Source organism: Loa loa (assembly GCF_000183805.2).
Source record: "Loa loa unplaced genomic scaffold supercont3.120, whole genome shotgun sequence".
Lineage (NCBI taxonomy): Eukaryota > Metazoa > Nematoda > Chromadorea > Rhabditida > Onchocercidae > Loa > Loa loa.
The window spans coordinates 121,829-137,452 of record NW_018108300.1 but is presented as its reverse complement, the minus strand read 5'-3'; the positions used below and the strand labels follow the sequence as shown (position 1 = coordinate 137,452).

At 33.7% G+C, this 15,624-nt stretch overlaps 3 protein-coding genes across 3 annotated transcripts in view; 2 read left to right on the top strand and 1 right to left on the bottom strand.

The window, feature by feature from the left end:
- Positions 1 to 1,518: 1,518 nt before the first annotated feature.
- LOAG_07163 (coatomer gamma subunit) lies at positions 1,519 to 8,349 on the top strand. The gene is made up of 16 exons (XM_003142697.2): positions 1,519 to 1,627; positions 1,938 to 2,170; positions 2,282 to 2,396; positions 2,513 to 2,640; positions 2,868 to 3,038; positions 3,267 to 3,468; positions 3,774 to 3,962; positions 4,375 to 4,549; positions 4,692 to 4,846; positions 5,188 to 5,385; positions 5,582 to 5,780; positions 5,953 to 6,092; positions 6,185 to 6,463; positions 6,862 to 7,000; positions 7,504 to 7,693; positions 8,063 to 8,349. The coding sequence occupies exons 1-16, from the start codon at positions 1,547 to 1,549 to the stop codon at positions 8,109 to 8,111; spliced, it is 2,643 nt and encodes an 880-aa protein (XP_003142745.1). The 5' UTR covers positions 1,519 to 1,546; the 3' UTR covers positions 8,112 to 8,349.
- Positions 8,350 to 10,171: 1,822 nt separating this feature from the next.
- Positions 10,172 to 12,014, top strand: LOAG_07162 (hypothetical protein). Its single transcript, XM_003142696.2, has 7 exons — positions 10,172 to 10,279; positions 10,361 to 10,498; positions 10,650 to 10,753; positions 11,000 to 11,115; positions 11,365 to 11,428; positions 11,509 to 11,609; positions 11,728 to 12,014. Exons 1-7 carry the CDS (start codon positions 10,231 to 10,233, stop codon positions 11,813 to 11,815), a joined length of 660 nt encoding a protein of 219 aa, XP_003142744.1. The 5' UTR covers positions 10,172 to 10,230; the 3' UTR covers positions 11,816 to 12,014.
- Positions 12,015 to 12,306: 292 nt separating this feature from the next.
- Positions 12,307 to 15,624, bottom strand: part of LOAG_17733 (hypothetical protein) — a 7,558-nt gene continuing 4,240 nt past the window's right edge. The window contains exons 10-15 of the mRNA XM_020450396.1: positions 15,282 to 15,416; positions 14,944 to 15,057; positions 14,459 to 14,615; positions 13,363 to 13,479; positions 13,057 to 13,154; positions 12,307 to 12,711 (exon numbers count right to left, since the gene is read on the bottom strand). Coding sequence (XP_020305936.1) covers positions 12,582 to 12,711; positions 13,057 to 13,154; positions 13,363 to 13,479; positions 14,459 to 14,615; positions 14,944 to 15,057; positions 15,282 to 15,416 — 751 coding nt within the window. The 3' untranslated portion in view covers positions 12,307 to 12,581. The remainder of the gene's footprint in view (positions 12,712 to 13,056; positions 13,155 to 13,362; positions 13,480 to 14,458; positions 14,616 to 14,943; positions 15,058 to 15,281; positions 15,417 to 15,624) is intronic.

Below are 15,624 nucleotides of genomic sequence, written 5' to 3'. Positions count from 1 at the left end.
AGGGTCACCATTTACGGTGACAGATACTCGACCATACGCACAATTGATATGTAATCTAACAGGAATATGTTATCATTTATCATCACTAACATGATGATTGTTATCATCCATCAATAATCTATTATTTTTCATATTTAGCATCTTGTTAACTTCACATAAAGGAAATAAAAAGAGGCAAAAATATTTTATTTCATCTCAAATTTCATTTATAACTTCTGCTAATGATGGCGAAGTTTAACTTCACTCAAACATTGTCACTTTGACGTGTGATGAATATTTCCAAGTAAAATTATTAGATTGTTTACGCGTCATACTTCACGAATTACGTAAACGATTACTTATACGTCATATTTATACGATTATTTACGTGCATTATATTTATACGATTACTTATGTGTTATATGATTACTTACATGCTTGTTTGCACATTATTACTTACACGTTATGATGTAAATTATTGATATGTATTGATAAGTGCAAAGAGTAATGAATAAAACATTTAGGTAAAGTTATAGGTCTGATTAAAAATGCTGTTGTCACGTGCGCTAATGTAAATAAACAGTGGTGACAAATCATAAGAAACTCAAAGTAATATATAAATCTTAAACGTATCAGAGAAGCTTATATGTATTGAAACAACCCACGCATAATAAAATATGATGTACGTTAAGTTAGTTCTGTAAGTATTTCGTCAAATACGTGAGAAATAAGTGAACATTTGTGGAAAATGTATTTTATACTTCTATTTTATACTTCACTTATACTCTACTTTGTATATTTTGTTTTAATAACTTTTATTTTAATAACTAAACTTGATTGTACTACTTTCGTGTGATTACACTTAAGGTGTATTCAGAGATGAGATTGCATAAAGGTCAAAGCTCAAGTGATTTGGGTTTTCCATTTAAAGATAAGAATTTCGATTTTTAAGTTTAGCTGTGTAATTCATACCAAACTACATATTATGAATAATTAGGACTGATATGACGAGATATAAGTTGATTACAATATTTTGAGTTTTTTCTGTCCGCCTATTTTAATGTTTACGTTCGCTTCATTTCTATAAGAATGATTAAAAGTGAACGTTGTGATTTAGTGCGGAAATGTGTTGAGATGTATTACTGAATAATTGGTGTAGTATTGGATGATGAAGTTTAGAGAACTTAAACCAACAATACCTCTACCGATGAGATAGGTAGACTAACGGGAAAAAGATCGAGATTGGATTCATGTTTGAATCAATTGTCGTTTCATTCCTCGTTTCATGTCGTACTGTTGTTTTTGCTGGCTTATCACATTGTTTATATCTTATTCATTGTCCAGTTAGCGGTTTAAATTTTAGCTTCAAGCTCAAGCTTACTTCAAGCTTGCTCAAATCAGCTCGATTGTTATTAAAGTCACTTGCTATAACTCAAAACAAATCAAATGACCATGTTCATGCTTGTCATATATTTAGGATATTTCACTCATTGATCGTCCCCATATCAAAGTGAGTAGTTATTGAAGATTAATTTGTAATTGTAGACAACCATTTAATCCATCGAGGATGAGACGAGACAAGAAAGATGAAGAAAATGGTGGTGGTAATCCATTCAGTAATCTCGATAAAACAGCTGTCCTACAGGAGGTATTCATTTGTTGCGAGAATTTGATGTTTGTCATCTGTTCTAATCTAGTTATTCAGATTACAGTTGGAACTATTCTTCGAAATGGTGTAGTTATGTTTCAGACGAAATAATCATAAAGTAGTACTACTGATAGAAGAGTATTTCTTAGTCAAGCTTTTAACTGCCCGCAATTCTCTATATAAATTAAAAAAAAATTAGGTGTAAACGGCTGTCTCTGTCATTCAACTTGTCCGGCATGTTTTGCAAGAAACTCGAAGAGCAGAAGTAATATCGTATTTAATGAAAACTACTTCTTTCTCGAGGATTTAGGCTCGCGCATTCAACGAAACACCGATAAATGCGCGGCGATGTAGTCTGATCTTGAGTAAATTGCTGTATCTACGACAGCAAGGTGAAACTATCGGTCGTACTGAAGCAACGGAAGCTTTTTTTGCTATAACAAAATTATGGCAGAGTAAGGATTCGAATTTACGTCGTTTGGTCTATCTTGCAATTAAAGAGTTTTGTGATATATCCAATGACGTCATCATTGTTACTAGCAGGTTTGTTCAGATTTATCCTTATTTCCCATTTGAGTAATACTATTTGTTGTTCATTTATGTATTTTCGTTTGATTTGCAAACTGAAATAAAAGCTCATCGAGGATATTTTAGCCTTACAAAGGATATGACTGGTAGAGAAGATATCTATCGTGCACCAGCTATTCGAGCTTTGTGTTGCATAATTGATGGAAGTATGTTGCAAGCTATTGAACGCTACATGAAGCAGGTTTGCCGCATGCTTTGAAACTAAGCTTATTTGGTAATATTGGTATACAGATAAGTAGGGCAATAAAGTGTGTGAGGGATATGAAGACGATTTGTCTCTTGATTTGTCTCTTCCAGGCGATTGTTGATCGAAATTCAGCTGTTGCATCGGCAGCTCTTGTCTCGTCATTTCATCTGCTTCGGAAGAATCCGGAAGTGGTTCGTCGTTGGGCGAATGAGGTGCAGGAAGCTGTTTCATCGGATAGGTTAACTTACGTGTTTATTTGTCACTTATGTGAAAAATAATTGATGAAATAAACTGCTTTAAGTTATTATACTGTAACTGAGCTCTCCATTTAAACAATACTGCATACTTCTTAGGAGTTAAATTTCAAGTAATCATATTACACTTTAATTGCATGTTTGACCTTTTCTTCATTAATTTTACCGAAAATTAGATGGATGACCTTTTGCTCAAAAAATCTGGTTCCAGCAATATGGTTCAGTTCCATGCTCTTGGCTTACTATATCACATTCGTAGCGGTGATCGTTTAGCAGTAAATAAATTGGTGCAAAAATGGAGTAAATCATCATTCCGTTCACCTTTTGCAACGTGTTATCTCATTCGACTTGCCGCCAAACTTATCGAAGACGATGAAGCAGGGTAAATACATTTGGATCCTCTAGCACACTGGTATAACTTTCCCTAAGCTTTTGCCTCCTAAACTTATTTTGCGAAATTCCAGCAGTGCCAAAACCTGCATAATTACCCGGAAAAACTGCTATATCTTATGAAATAACCATTAACTTTCATTTATGATATAGCAGCTATTCATAGGCCTTTTCATCGTTTATTAATCAGATGACTAAGTTAGAGTTAATGGTTTTTCAGAACAGAGAGCCATTTCTTCCAGTTCATTGAATCATGCCTCCGTCACAAAAGTGAAATGGTCATCTATGAAGCTGCTTCTGCGATTGTTCGTTTACCACGAACAACTTCATCGGAATTGTCACCAGCCATTTCAGTATTGCAGCTCTTCTGTTCATCTCCGAAACCGGCACTTCGATTTGCCGCTGTTCGCACTTTGAACAAGGTTTTTGCTTTAAAATTTTGGGATTTGGCATGTCTGAAATGCAGAAGCTCTTCTTTCATGAGGATAACTTCTATGCATCTGGACTTTCCCTTTCTTGGTGCAAAGAAAGCTTTTAATCTCTTGTGAAGTTTGTTGGAATATATTACGACAATAAAGTTGTGGTTGACAATCTCATCACCAGTAATTGTCGAAACAATTAGCAGAATTGTTATAGAGGTTATTGCAAGACATCGCTCTTTTAATTAGTTGATTAGAACTAGAAAGAAAATTTTTTATCGGCAATATTTCTTGACATCCATTTCCAGGTATCAGTGAAGCATCCGCAAGCGGTAACATCATGCAATGTCGATTTAGAACAGTTGATAACAGACCAGAATCGTTCGATAGCAACGCTTGCAATCACAACGCTTCTCAAAACCGGAGCAGAATCATCAGTGGAAAGATTGATGAAACAAATTAGCACGTTTGTGAATGAAATAAGTGATGAATTCAAGGTAATATCACTTATTTCATCCTCATTTCTTCGAGATTTATAATCTGCCATCAAATTATATAGAATATTAAGGTAGTAATTACAAGAAGCAAATGTTATTACCCATTGTATAAATTAAAAATAACTCTCCAATTGCTCCCATTATAACTCCTTAGGTAACTGATGCTTGACATTCTAATGTTTAATCTCAAATCGCTATCCTTCGACGTACACTCAATCAGATGCAGGATTTCTAATGACTTTATGACTACAGAATTGCCAATCTTATCAGATAGGCTGTTACTGAGCATTAATTCCATTAGATTGATTGACCTCATACATTAATTCTGTTAGATTGATTGATGAAATCAACTTGAATGATTCCTTGGATTTGATTATCATGGGTTTGATTTTCTCATATCTACTTTTTGCAGGTTGTAGTGATTGAAGCAATTCGTTCACTGTGCGCTCGTTATCCACGTAAGCACTCCACCCTTATGTCGTTTTTGGCTACAATGTTACGCGATGATGGTGGTTTCGATTATAAGAAGAGCATTGTTGATACGATTATTGCTATAATTGATGAGAACTCAGATGCAAAGGAAGCAGGTATTATATGGTCTTTTGTGTCTACTATTATCGGTTGTTCTGGCAACCGAATCAACCTTCTTTGCTCGCTAGACTGATTAGTTAAGGCAAACTTGTTTCATCAGCCTTTTTGGTTTTTCCGGGTTACGAGCACAAACTTCAGGATTGTCGCATTTGTGCGAATTTATCGAAGACTGTGAGCATCCCGTACTTGCTACTCGCATACTACATTTGCTTGGTCGTGAAGCACCGACAACTGCCAGTCCATCGCGTTATATTCGTTTTATCTACAATCGAGTTATTTTGGAAGCTACTCAAGTGCATTTAGTTCTATTACTACAACTAAACTCACGAGACAAAATGATATAATATGAGCTTTTTAACGAGTTGGATACTGTTAGAAGGAATTTTATATTATTTTGTAATTTGTTACAGTCTTGCCTTTTAAGGCACTAAAAAGGTTTTCGCACTTATGATACTGGATAATGCAGTCAGCAGGGAAAGCTTATAAAGGAATGAAATCTCTGAAACTTTTGAATGCATTGTGATGTAACGTTAAGGGAATGGTTATTTTAACCGAGAGAAGGATTGGGAAAAAGAAAAAAAGATTTGCGGAGATCGAGATAATCAATTTTTTGGTAATGCGTTTCATTTTCAAGGTTCGCGCTGCAGCAGTAAGTGCTCTGGCCAAATTTGGAGCTCAATGTCCAGATTTGCGACCGTCCATACAAGTGTTATTAAAACGCTGTTTGCTTGATACGGATGATGAGGTTCGCGATCGAGCAACCTATTTTCTTTCAGTTTTAGAAACGGAAAATCCCTACCTAATTGCAAATTATATTCTAAATGGACTGCAGGTTAGTTTCTGTTCTCAAAATAACATGCTGTCTTATATTCTTCAAATATTGTTTGACTAAATATTGTTTTTTTAAAAGCTGAATAAAATGGTTTGTAAAAAGAATAGTTTAATTCTCATAGTTGCAGAAGCCCGAATGTCAGATTTACGATGTTGATATGTATTACATTGTATCATTCACAAATGTGTTTTTTAAGGTGTCAGTTCCGGGTCTTGAAAGAGCGCTGGAGCAATATGTGACTAATGGAGATTATGATAAACCATTTGATTTGAAAGTAGTGCCAATTTCGACTGTTTCACTATCCGTAACAGAAGTTAAGAAGCCATCACTGTCCGTGGAAACAATTGCAGACAAAAAGGAGGAAAAAAAAGCATCTCGACAAGAGATTTATGCAGGTCGCTGATATACTCATGTATTCATTTAATTTAAAATGAAAAATTAATTTGAAAACTGAGAAAAAGGATTTAATGTTGCATTCAAAATTTTAAAATTCTAGATGATGGATTAGGATTAAATTCACAACCTATGATGGAATACTATTATTCATTGTACATTTTGTTATTGCAGAACAATTAGCTGCTATTCCGGAATTTGCCAGGTTGGGTCCATTGTTCAAATCTTCACAGCCAGCAGCATTAACTGATGAAGTGACTGAATACAGCGTTTTATGCGTTAAACATGTTTTCCCGCAACATATTGTCTTACAGGTGAAATTTAAAACAGTGGGACTCTAATCCATGAAATATTTAACAAATTTTTATCGTTTATCTTTGTGTTGCTATCTACAGATGAATTCCAGTTCGATTGTAACAACACACTGAATGATCAGTTGCTTGAGAATGTTTATGTTGAATTGGAGCCAGCACCAGATACGGAAGGATGGACGATTTTATATACGATACCACTAGAAAAATTACCGTTTGGCATACAGTCAACGACATATATACTGCTGGAAATACCCTCAGTACCTGGTGTTGTGACGGCAACATTCAGCGCAAGTTTGAAATTTAAAGTTCGCGATGTCGATCCTACAACGGGTGAATTCGAAGGCAACGAGACTTACAATGACGTTTTTGTGGTATATTGCTCAATTCGTAGGGATTAAAAAGGAATTTCTGATAGTTTATGGAACAGATTTTAGATCATTATCATGTAGTTTTTGAGGTCGTATGATTCAATTATCATTAAATATAAAAAATTAGTTTCTGAATTTATATTAACTATGATGGGTTAAAGCTAGGACGTAGTTTTCGAAACTCTAACAAGTCAAGAAATTCTAATGCGTGATGATTAAAGATCAAGCAATTTGAACTAACTGAGTGTGCTAGTTGCCGAATGGTTAATTGACGCTGAAAAACTGTTTTGGAGGCTATCTATAACATTCTCTATTTTCTTTGTTCGAGAGCTTATTTCTATAAATGAGTATACCATTCTAGTGGAAAGCTTCTAAATGTTTTAATTTTTTTTTCTCCATAGCTGGAAGAAGTTGAAATAACTGTTGCTGACCATGTGCAACCAATGCAGCGAACCAATTTCGCTGTCAGTTGGGAACAAATTGGTGATGGAAATGAAAATGAGGATACGTATGCTTTATCAACAGTACATACGCTGCAAGGTTCGCTTACCATTAGTTATAATTCAATGCAGGAACCTGCTGTCATTATGTAGTAATGTATATACTATAAATTTTCATGTAGAAGCTGTTAGATTATTCAAATCCTGAATAGCACAATTCTTAATATAACATTCCGACGGCTGGCGTAAGCTTTCATCGGGTTACTTGATACGCGTTCAGTTTCAAATTTCCTAATAATTAAAGGAACCGTGCACTAATAGCTTGAATGGCTCTAACGTTGGATATTTTCTATTTCTTGACATATGTTGGAAATTGTTATTCAAATAAAGTGTAATATAGGAGTGTTACTGGTTCTTGCCAGTATTACTATTTTCATTGAATATGTGATTTTCATAATTTTGTGATTATTGTTTACGTACATTTACTTTTGCCTTATTTGCTTTATTTATATGTTTGAATAGTACTTAATTTTATACTGAACAATCTAAAAAATAATTATTAAACTTGCGTTCCAGATGATGGTTTCAATAATTATATTATAGATGCAGTGCGAGAATTAATGAAATGCATAGGATTGGGCCCATGTGAAAGATCCGATCGCGTGCCGGAAGGTAAAAATGCTCACTTACTTCTTCTAGCTGGTGTATTTCGCGGTGGACATGAGGTTTTAGCAAAAGCGCGGCTTGCATTGGACTCGGTTGATAAAACTGTCACAATGAATTTCGTAGTCAGGTGACTTTTTTTTACTCACTCAAAGGAGATTGTATAACAAAGAAAAATCCTTATGTGGATCACTAGTTTTTTACTGGTTTTAATGAGGAATGGAGGTTATGAAGGCTTATCCAGCTATGAAATTTTCTGATGGCCACTTTCATGTGTCTTGTTCTTTACTATACCAATTTTTTTTTATAGATAAGAAATTTCTAATATATTAAAATGTACGGAAAAGGATATTGTGACATGAATTGAGACTAGGTAATACCATTCATTAAAGTATAAGTTCCCAGTTTATCTTGTATAGTATTGTTACCTTTCGAAATGTTACCTTCCGTATGTTTATTTGAAACAAAAGTTTTATACTACGAAAATACGAATTTTCAGGTCTGACGACGCAACAGTAAGCGAAATTGTAGGAAGTGCAGTAGCCTGAACTCGTGCGTTGATGGCTGCAGGATATATGTTTTTGCAACAAGCTGTGATTTCTTATACCTATTTATTATTTCTTGTCGGCGTTGAATTAAGCTGGATGTCTTAAAACTATATTCTTAGAAGTTATTCTAATTTATTTTTACAGGTCCCATATTTTTGATTTTAGCTGTTGTACTAAATGCTCTATTCATCATCATCGTCGTAGGAGCAAAAAGCTTTTCACTGCACTGAATCTGAACGATATTTGAAATATAAATAAGCCGTCGAGACAAGGCTTTATACCCTGCTATTTTTTATCAAATAGTGTGCGATATCGTTGATGGAATTTATTTGGACCTGATCATTCAATGATGTCATAATGTTTTTTTTTTTCTTTTTAAATAACCCACAACTGTTAGATTACTGCACATTTGATCCATTTTCATTAATCTTTAATAAGAAGAGAATATAATCGTTGTTGTTCAAAGTCAGTTTTTTTCCTTACCTTTTTCTTTTCCAAATAACTTCTGTTCTTGTTGACTAATATATTCGGCATTTAGTAAAGCCCTTTTCTGTACCAGTAAGCAGTTGTACATCTACTGAGACATGTAAAGCCAAGTAATGAACCCAAATTTTCTATACCTTATTAAAAGCAAAGTAATCTTAGTCAGTTTAGAAAGTGGCATATATCAGGTATGACGTTTTCAATAATTTCGGAACATTCGGCAAGCTAAGCTTGCCATATTTCAGATTGAGTTAATTCAGACATTTGGAAATACCCATTTATATTGTTAATGAAGATGAAAAGCCTTTACTAAGTAGATAATGCGAAATATTTTTGCATATAATAATCCATAATACAGTAAAACTTGACAATTCTATGCTTTACAATTTCAAAGAAATAATATTTTACCCTTTCTCAACTTCCGCCGCAATTATAAAATACATTTGTGTAGTCCTTAAATACATCTCTGTAATCCTAGCTTTTTTTCTTTTTAAGTCGAAGACGTATCTGTATGATGACGGTTTCTATATGATCGTTACGACACTTCTAAAAGTCGCAAGTAAATATTTTTTTTAAAAAAAGTAATTGATTGTAAAAAGATTTTCTAAGTTTATAAATTTTTTTCTTGTGAAAATTTCACCTCATTTTAAATTTGTATGTTTGTAAGAATTGCTTCATTTCCATTTAATTTCAGCACAATTTGTAAAAAAAAATAAAGTTATTTTTAAGCTGTAAAAAGAGTATTTGTTACATTTATTATGAATACAAAAGAAAGAAAAAAGTAGGAAAGGCATAGTAAAACACAATAAAAATATAATGGAGATGAAGAACTAGTGAAGTATAAGAAAGAAATATATTTGGATAAAGAAAAGAGGAACAAATTGTTGGCCTCTAGCTTTAATTTTTGGAGAAATAAATTTCGGGTAATTTTTAATACAGTCATTAAAACAATAGTCAAGCTTAATCCAAAGCCATCCTAAGTATACATTTCTTGAATCTTAAACCAATTGTCGATTCCTTGCCGGAATTTCTTCCAGGAAAAACCATCCACATCCTAAAGTAACCCAAACGGGAGCCTAAGACACGTGCTTTTCATGAATGATACCATATGTCAAAAAAGGTCAAACTGAAGTTTTCATGCTATGATCCTCATCTGTTACACGGTGTGCAACGTGTTACCATACGGTTACTACTGTGAATGATTTAATTAATATGAAAGGATGGATATGATTTAATTAATATGATTTACGTACGTTTATTTAATGACGAGAAATAATTGGTGATAATATTCCAGGCGTATAGCTTTTCTTACTTTTTATCAAACTTAATATTAATGAAACTTTATGGCCATCAGCCATCAATTCATTTGCCGTTCAAGATTAACAAATTTCTGTTTTCATGATCTTTCCCTATAGTTTTGTTTCTTCTTCTTTTCTTTTTTTTCTGTAATTCATGTCAATCTGGGAGATGGAATTTGTCAACATTACTTTACAGTACCATTCGCAACAAAAGAAATAGTCCATTCATGTGTGCTTTTCCATATACGTAATATTAGTAAGCTATTTCCATGGTAAATTGTTCCAGGATACATTATTTCAAATTAATATTTTGCCCAACAATTCATTGAAGTAATTAAATGGTAAGGATAACAACGAAGGAGTCTCAGAAATCCCCTTATTTAGATGGTACCGTATTTCCTGTTTTTTCTTACCATTTTTCAATTGAAGAAAACATTGAGCTATCTTGTTATGATTTTTTTTTTTTAGAAGTAACTGAAGCTGATGCAGTACCATCGTTTGACAGTATTGAATCAGCATTGGAAGGTTTCCGGGAAAAAGTCTTTGAGGATTTGAAGCTGTTTACTTCAGGAGTAGGAAAATCGAAACTGAATTACCAACGAGAAGGTCCTATTTGCTAATGTGTTACTTGGAAATGCTAATAAAAATTTAGAAGCGAAATGTGTTTTTTTGGTGCGGTACTTTTATTTTTCTGATTTTGCGAAATCATGCATTTGCAGAAATTGTCATATCACTTTATGGTTCTTCATACTTTCAGATTTTGTCAAAAGTTGTGCCAGTGATACGAATGATAGCAACACGTTTTCTGCTTCGACATCCATAGATTCATCCGTAATACGACAAAAAGAAAAGGAATGCAATGTAATGGAAATGCTTTACTGTGATCAGTGAATATCAATTCTTCTCGATATTATGCTAAATTAAAATCTGAAATGAGCTCCGTAACACTTTTCCCTTATCAGCCAATGTCACTTATTTATTGATGGAGGAAGATATAATTTAAGCTGTTGATGATAATATAATTTCTACATTTCATTGCTCTAACAGTAAAAGTGCTGGAAACTGACTTGGAAATTTTAAAACTGTATAACTGAAAGGACATTTAAGGATTCCGTTACATATCCAACAAGTTGTCGTTTTTGTGGTGGAATGTTGCGTGCAATCGATAAACATCGCGAAGATGGGATGCTTACATTACAATGTAGGCGTCGCAAATGTATAAGGTAAGCTTTCCATTTTAGACTTCCTTCCGGAAGGGTTGTTTGTGACTCTAGATGAGGATTAGAGTTAAACACTAAACTTTCTACTGTTGAGATTTTAATTGATCTATTTTAGCAAAAAGTGGACTAGTGCTTGCATATTTGCTGGAACTAATTGATCTTTATTAATGTGGATCGAAATTCCGCGACACTAATTAGCATTATTTCGACCTTGTTTGAATTCTTGAATATGTACTTCTAAAACTGTTTCAGATTTAATGGTGTTACTGCTGATAAGAACGCCAAACAGTTCTTATCAGAGATGGCGAAACCAAAGGTTCATATTTTTAATTTTTTAGTTCCATTATTATGAATTTCAAAGTTCAATTAAATTGTGGTAAACATGTTTTTCTACAGGCTTCACAAATTAATTATGGTTGGTATCTATCAGACCCAGTGAGACATTCTTATAGGATTTTTGCTAGCCATGGCGATCCTTCAGATTCAGAAGTTGATAGGTACGTTTTGAACACGCAGATATTTCATAATTTTCATTGAAGGAGTGATTTAATTCAGAGCTTGTAATTTCAAATTTTAATATCTCCTCATTTCCTGAATAAGTTGTACACTGTATAGGTCAAATGTGGATGTCCGACCAATTATTCGAAATGGAAATATAATGCTTCGGGTTTTCGGACAAAGACAGCTGGCTAAATTATTGTGAATCAGATTCAGAATCTTTTGCATTCAATGTTGTAGTCGTATTATGCATTTACTTCAATTTTTTATATTTTTGTTCCTCTTCATTCACCAAGTCTGCACATTAATCATTTTTATAATTGTCGCGCGACCGCCTCGCTGGGGAATGTATCTTTCCTATGAGACTGGCTATAATACGGTTGAATTCTAGTCCCTTCGAAAAGCTACCCGTAGCTTAGATTGTATGAAATAGTCGTCAATTTTCAGGAATATTCCTTGTCATGACTTGGTACCTGGTCACAGCTTTTTTATACATAGAGAATGTTGCGAATAACAATTACTAGAGCTGACTAAAGTTAAGATTTTACAGCTTTCTACATATTTGCGGTGCACCTTACTCACTTTACTTGGTCGTGTTTTTGGAAATTAAGGTTGTATTCAGCATAGGAATTTCCAATAGTGTAGTTAGGACAGTAAAATTCTTGGATTCTGAACAATCATGCTCCAGGCTGCGCAATAATCAATGAATTTACTCTGTGCAGAGATATGTTTATAACATATGAAAATCAGACATGTGTAGCAATCATTTCAAAAACAGATAAGAACATAAAATCTAGAACTATATTAAAGCCCTTCCGATCAAGACGTTTGGTAGTACTGTCTCCTGTAGTCTGTATTTGAGGATTTCATGTCTTTTCCACACACTGTTTTTTAAAAAACATTAGTACCAAAATAATGAGGAACTAACCATACGTCTTAAAATCGCGTTCTTGACCTTGTTATGACAATTTTTATTCACATTGAGGTCTTGGCTTCGGTGAGCTAGAAAGCGCTTCCTCAGCAACTATGCTGGCCTGTATGGAATCAATTTTTTTGATGAGCTGTTTGGTCCAACTAACCATTCCATTGATATCTTCTGTGCTGTAAAGAAGATAAAACAAGCTAGTGGTTATATACAACAAATTTGAGTAAATGGTTATCAAAAGCAAACTTGTCACATTTTCTAACTTATTAAGGATTGAATATGGCATGCTATTTCCTGTCCGGCGGTATTACTAAGAATGTAATAATAATTAAGTACAGATATCACGGATGGTATGCAGTAAAAGCATAATTGAACCCTCGAATGCATATCGGTAAGAATGGCTCCCTCTCGAATCGCTTAAATCAAGTGAATGAAAAGTAAAAAACGTGAAATGAAAAATAAATTAGAGAGAAATGTAACAATGATGAACGACTAAAATTAGTAGTAGTAAGGAAACAAACTTTTTAGATAGCATAAACTTCTGTGCACTCATCGATGCGCAAAATGAACGGACAGGACCAAAACGATCACGACGTTTGGTTGCTACTTCATTTGCAAGCTGAAAAAACGCACAAGAAGTGGATACTTCCGATTTAACTTATTAAACTAGTACAAATTATACTGTTGTAAAATGAGGCGAAATAATAATGCTTTAATTGTGTCAGTATATTGTGTCAGTATATATGAAAGACATGAAAAAGATATTTCAGCAAAAGGCTGAAGTTCACGAAAATCAAAACAATTTATTCCGAAAAACCAAGTTTTACATATGGTAACTGCCGCGTGGTGCCATCAACTTCGATGCGTAACGTTTCCAATTTATCCTTCATAGCTTTTTCTGATTCTGTTAAAGGAAACATTTTGTGCACAAGACCTGAGCCAAGCTGCAAAATTTAATTCATTCGGGCTATAACATTTGAAGAAAAATCCAGGGAAACATAATAGATGCTCATCAGGTTCTCCATGACACCAGTTCAGTTTCGTTCTCCACAACACGAGTTCAAAATCGCTTCCACAGCTTTCCATAAACAAAAGGCAGATCATTTGCACCAAATAAGTGCTGATTCTGTTGCAAAGTACCCGAAATGTTATGTTATTCAGTTTTAGTTAAATCCATGCCTTTTCAGTAGTGACATTAATCCCCAAGACATGCTTCACCATTAAAAACTACTTTTTCGCCGTGGGGATTACCAAGTTTCCTGCCTACAACCGACTTTTTAAAACTTTATCGACAGTGATCTTGCTCAAAATAAACATTTCATCATTCTGTTCGCTATTTTCATTCAGTTACGGAAAGGATAACGGCCAGATTTAATGTCTAAAAACAAGAAGGAAAATCAGTAAATATGATCAAACTTAGGCTAAAAAGCAGATAAGTGAGCAGAATGATGAAATGAACAAGCAAAAGTAACATTTTCGAAACTTTCTACTTATGTTAAGGTAACAGTCCATAAGATACACAACTAGGTACACGTTAATTTCCAAGCTGTTTGGTAGTTTCCTAAAAGATTTCGGACAATTTTCAAAACTTTCCGGATTCCTTAATGGAAAGCATCATCTAAAAAATCATGACAGATATTTATGGAATTTCTTCCTACTTTTCCTGGAAATTCATTTCCGGAAGAAATGAATCACTTTTATATTGTTATATTAGCAATGAAATCCAGTCTACAAAATACATCAGTGATACCTATAACTTTTGTATTCTCACCATTATATCTACAACAAACTTCTGCATAGAGGATTTTGGTTAGAATAAACGCTTCTGTCAGATTAACCTGCATTATGCGAACATAACCTATTGCATGAGAGTGAATTAAACCTAAAAGGAGCATCAACTTTACTCGTCCGAAATAAACAAACCTCTTCACTTCTTTTTTTCAATTGTGCAACTGTCCTCTGGATTTTATATATACGATTTCTCAGATCAACATATGTAGACAGTATCCGTAATAAACGTTCGGTACACATTGATTTATTATTGTTTACTGTTTCCAAATTTTTGATATCTTCAGTAATTCTGAAAAAAGCATAACAAATAGCAAAGAGACACGAAACAACTATTCCACTAAAAGACCATTCTCGATACTAACTAAGCTTTCGATGCATGCCAACCGTAACTAGTCCAACTTTCACTGCATTTAATTATTCAATCATTTGAAATCCTTCTCACTCACCTCATATGTGCATTATGCATGCGCATTATGCTGGACGTCTTTCTAAGTTAAATTAAATGGAAAGCAGGTACGAGATTATGAGCCCTAATGAATGAAGAAATTAGTTCTTTGAACAAGCTAAAAATGGACACACGATATTTCGGACAACAAATGGAAATTTTCAAAGCCTACATATCCTGAACTCTTTTGAAAGCAACTTGTGTGACTTTCATGTTTTCCACCAAGGCTTCCACTATGCCATTAGCTACTGCTATAGCTTCAGCTTCCGTCACCGATTTATTTAATCTGAAAAAAAAAAAAAAAAAAAAAGTGGTTTCCAAACATTACCAACGAAAGGTCACGCTTCAGAACTGACGTGAAATTATACATGAATTTCACTTTCTTGTTTAATCTATTCCTCAAATTCAGCTGCTTTCTGACAAAAAAAAGGATGTTTACTTTCTTTAACTCGAGCAGCTTATTGTGAGATAAAGAAGTTTTTGAGGAGAAAGGTTTTCACAACACAATACCTGAAATTTGGTATTGCAATTTGAGATTGAAGGATTTTCAGACATTCTTCAAGAAGACAATCCTGAGTTCCCGCTTCAACAGGTATATCATGTCGTCTAACTACTGCGCGTTTACCATGCCAAATAGCGTCAAGCCTATAAAGCAGCAAATGATTCCGCAGTCTAACAAAAAGTCAAGTCTAAAAACTAAAATATTCTTATAATGAATAAATGAGTTAATTAAACACCAGGAGCTCTTTCTGACCTAGCTAATGAAACATTTTACATATATATATATGTATGTATGTATATATATATATATATATATATATATATATATATATATATATATATATATATATAT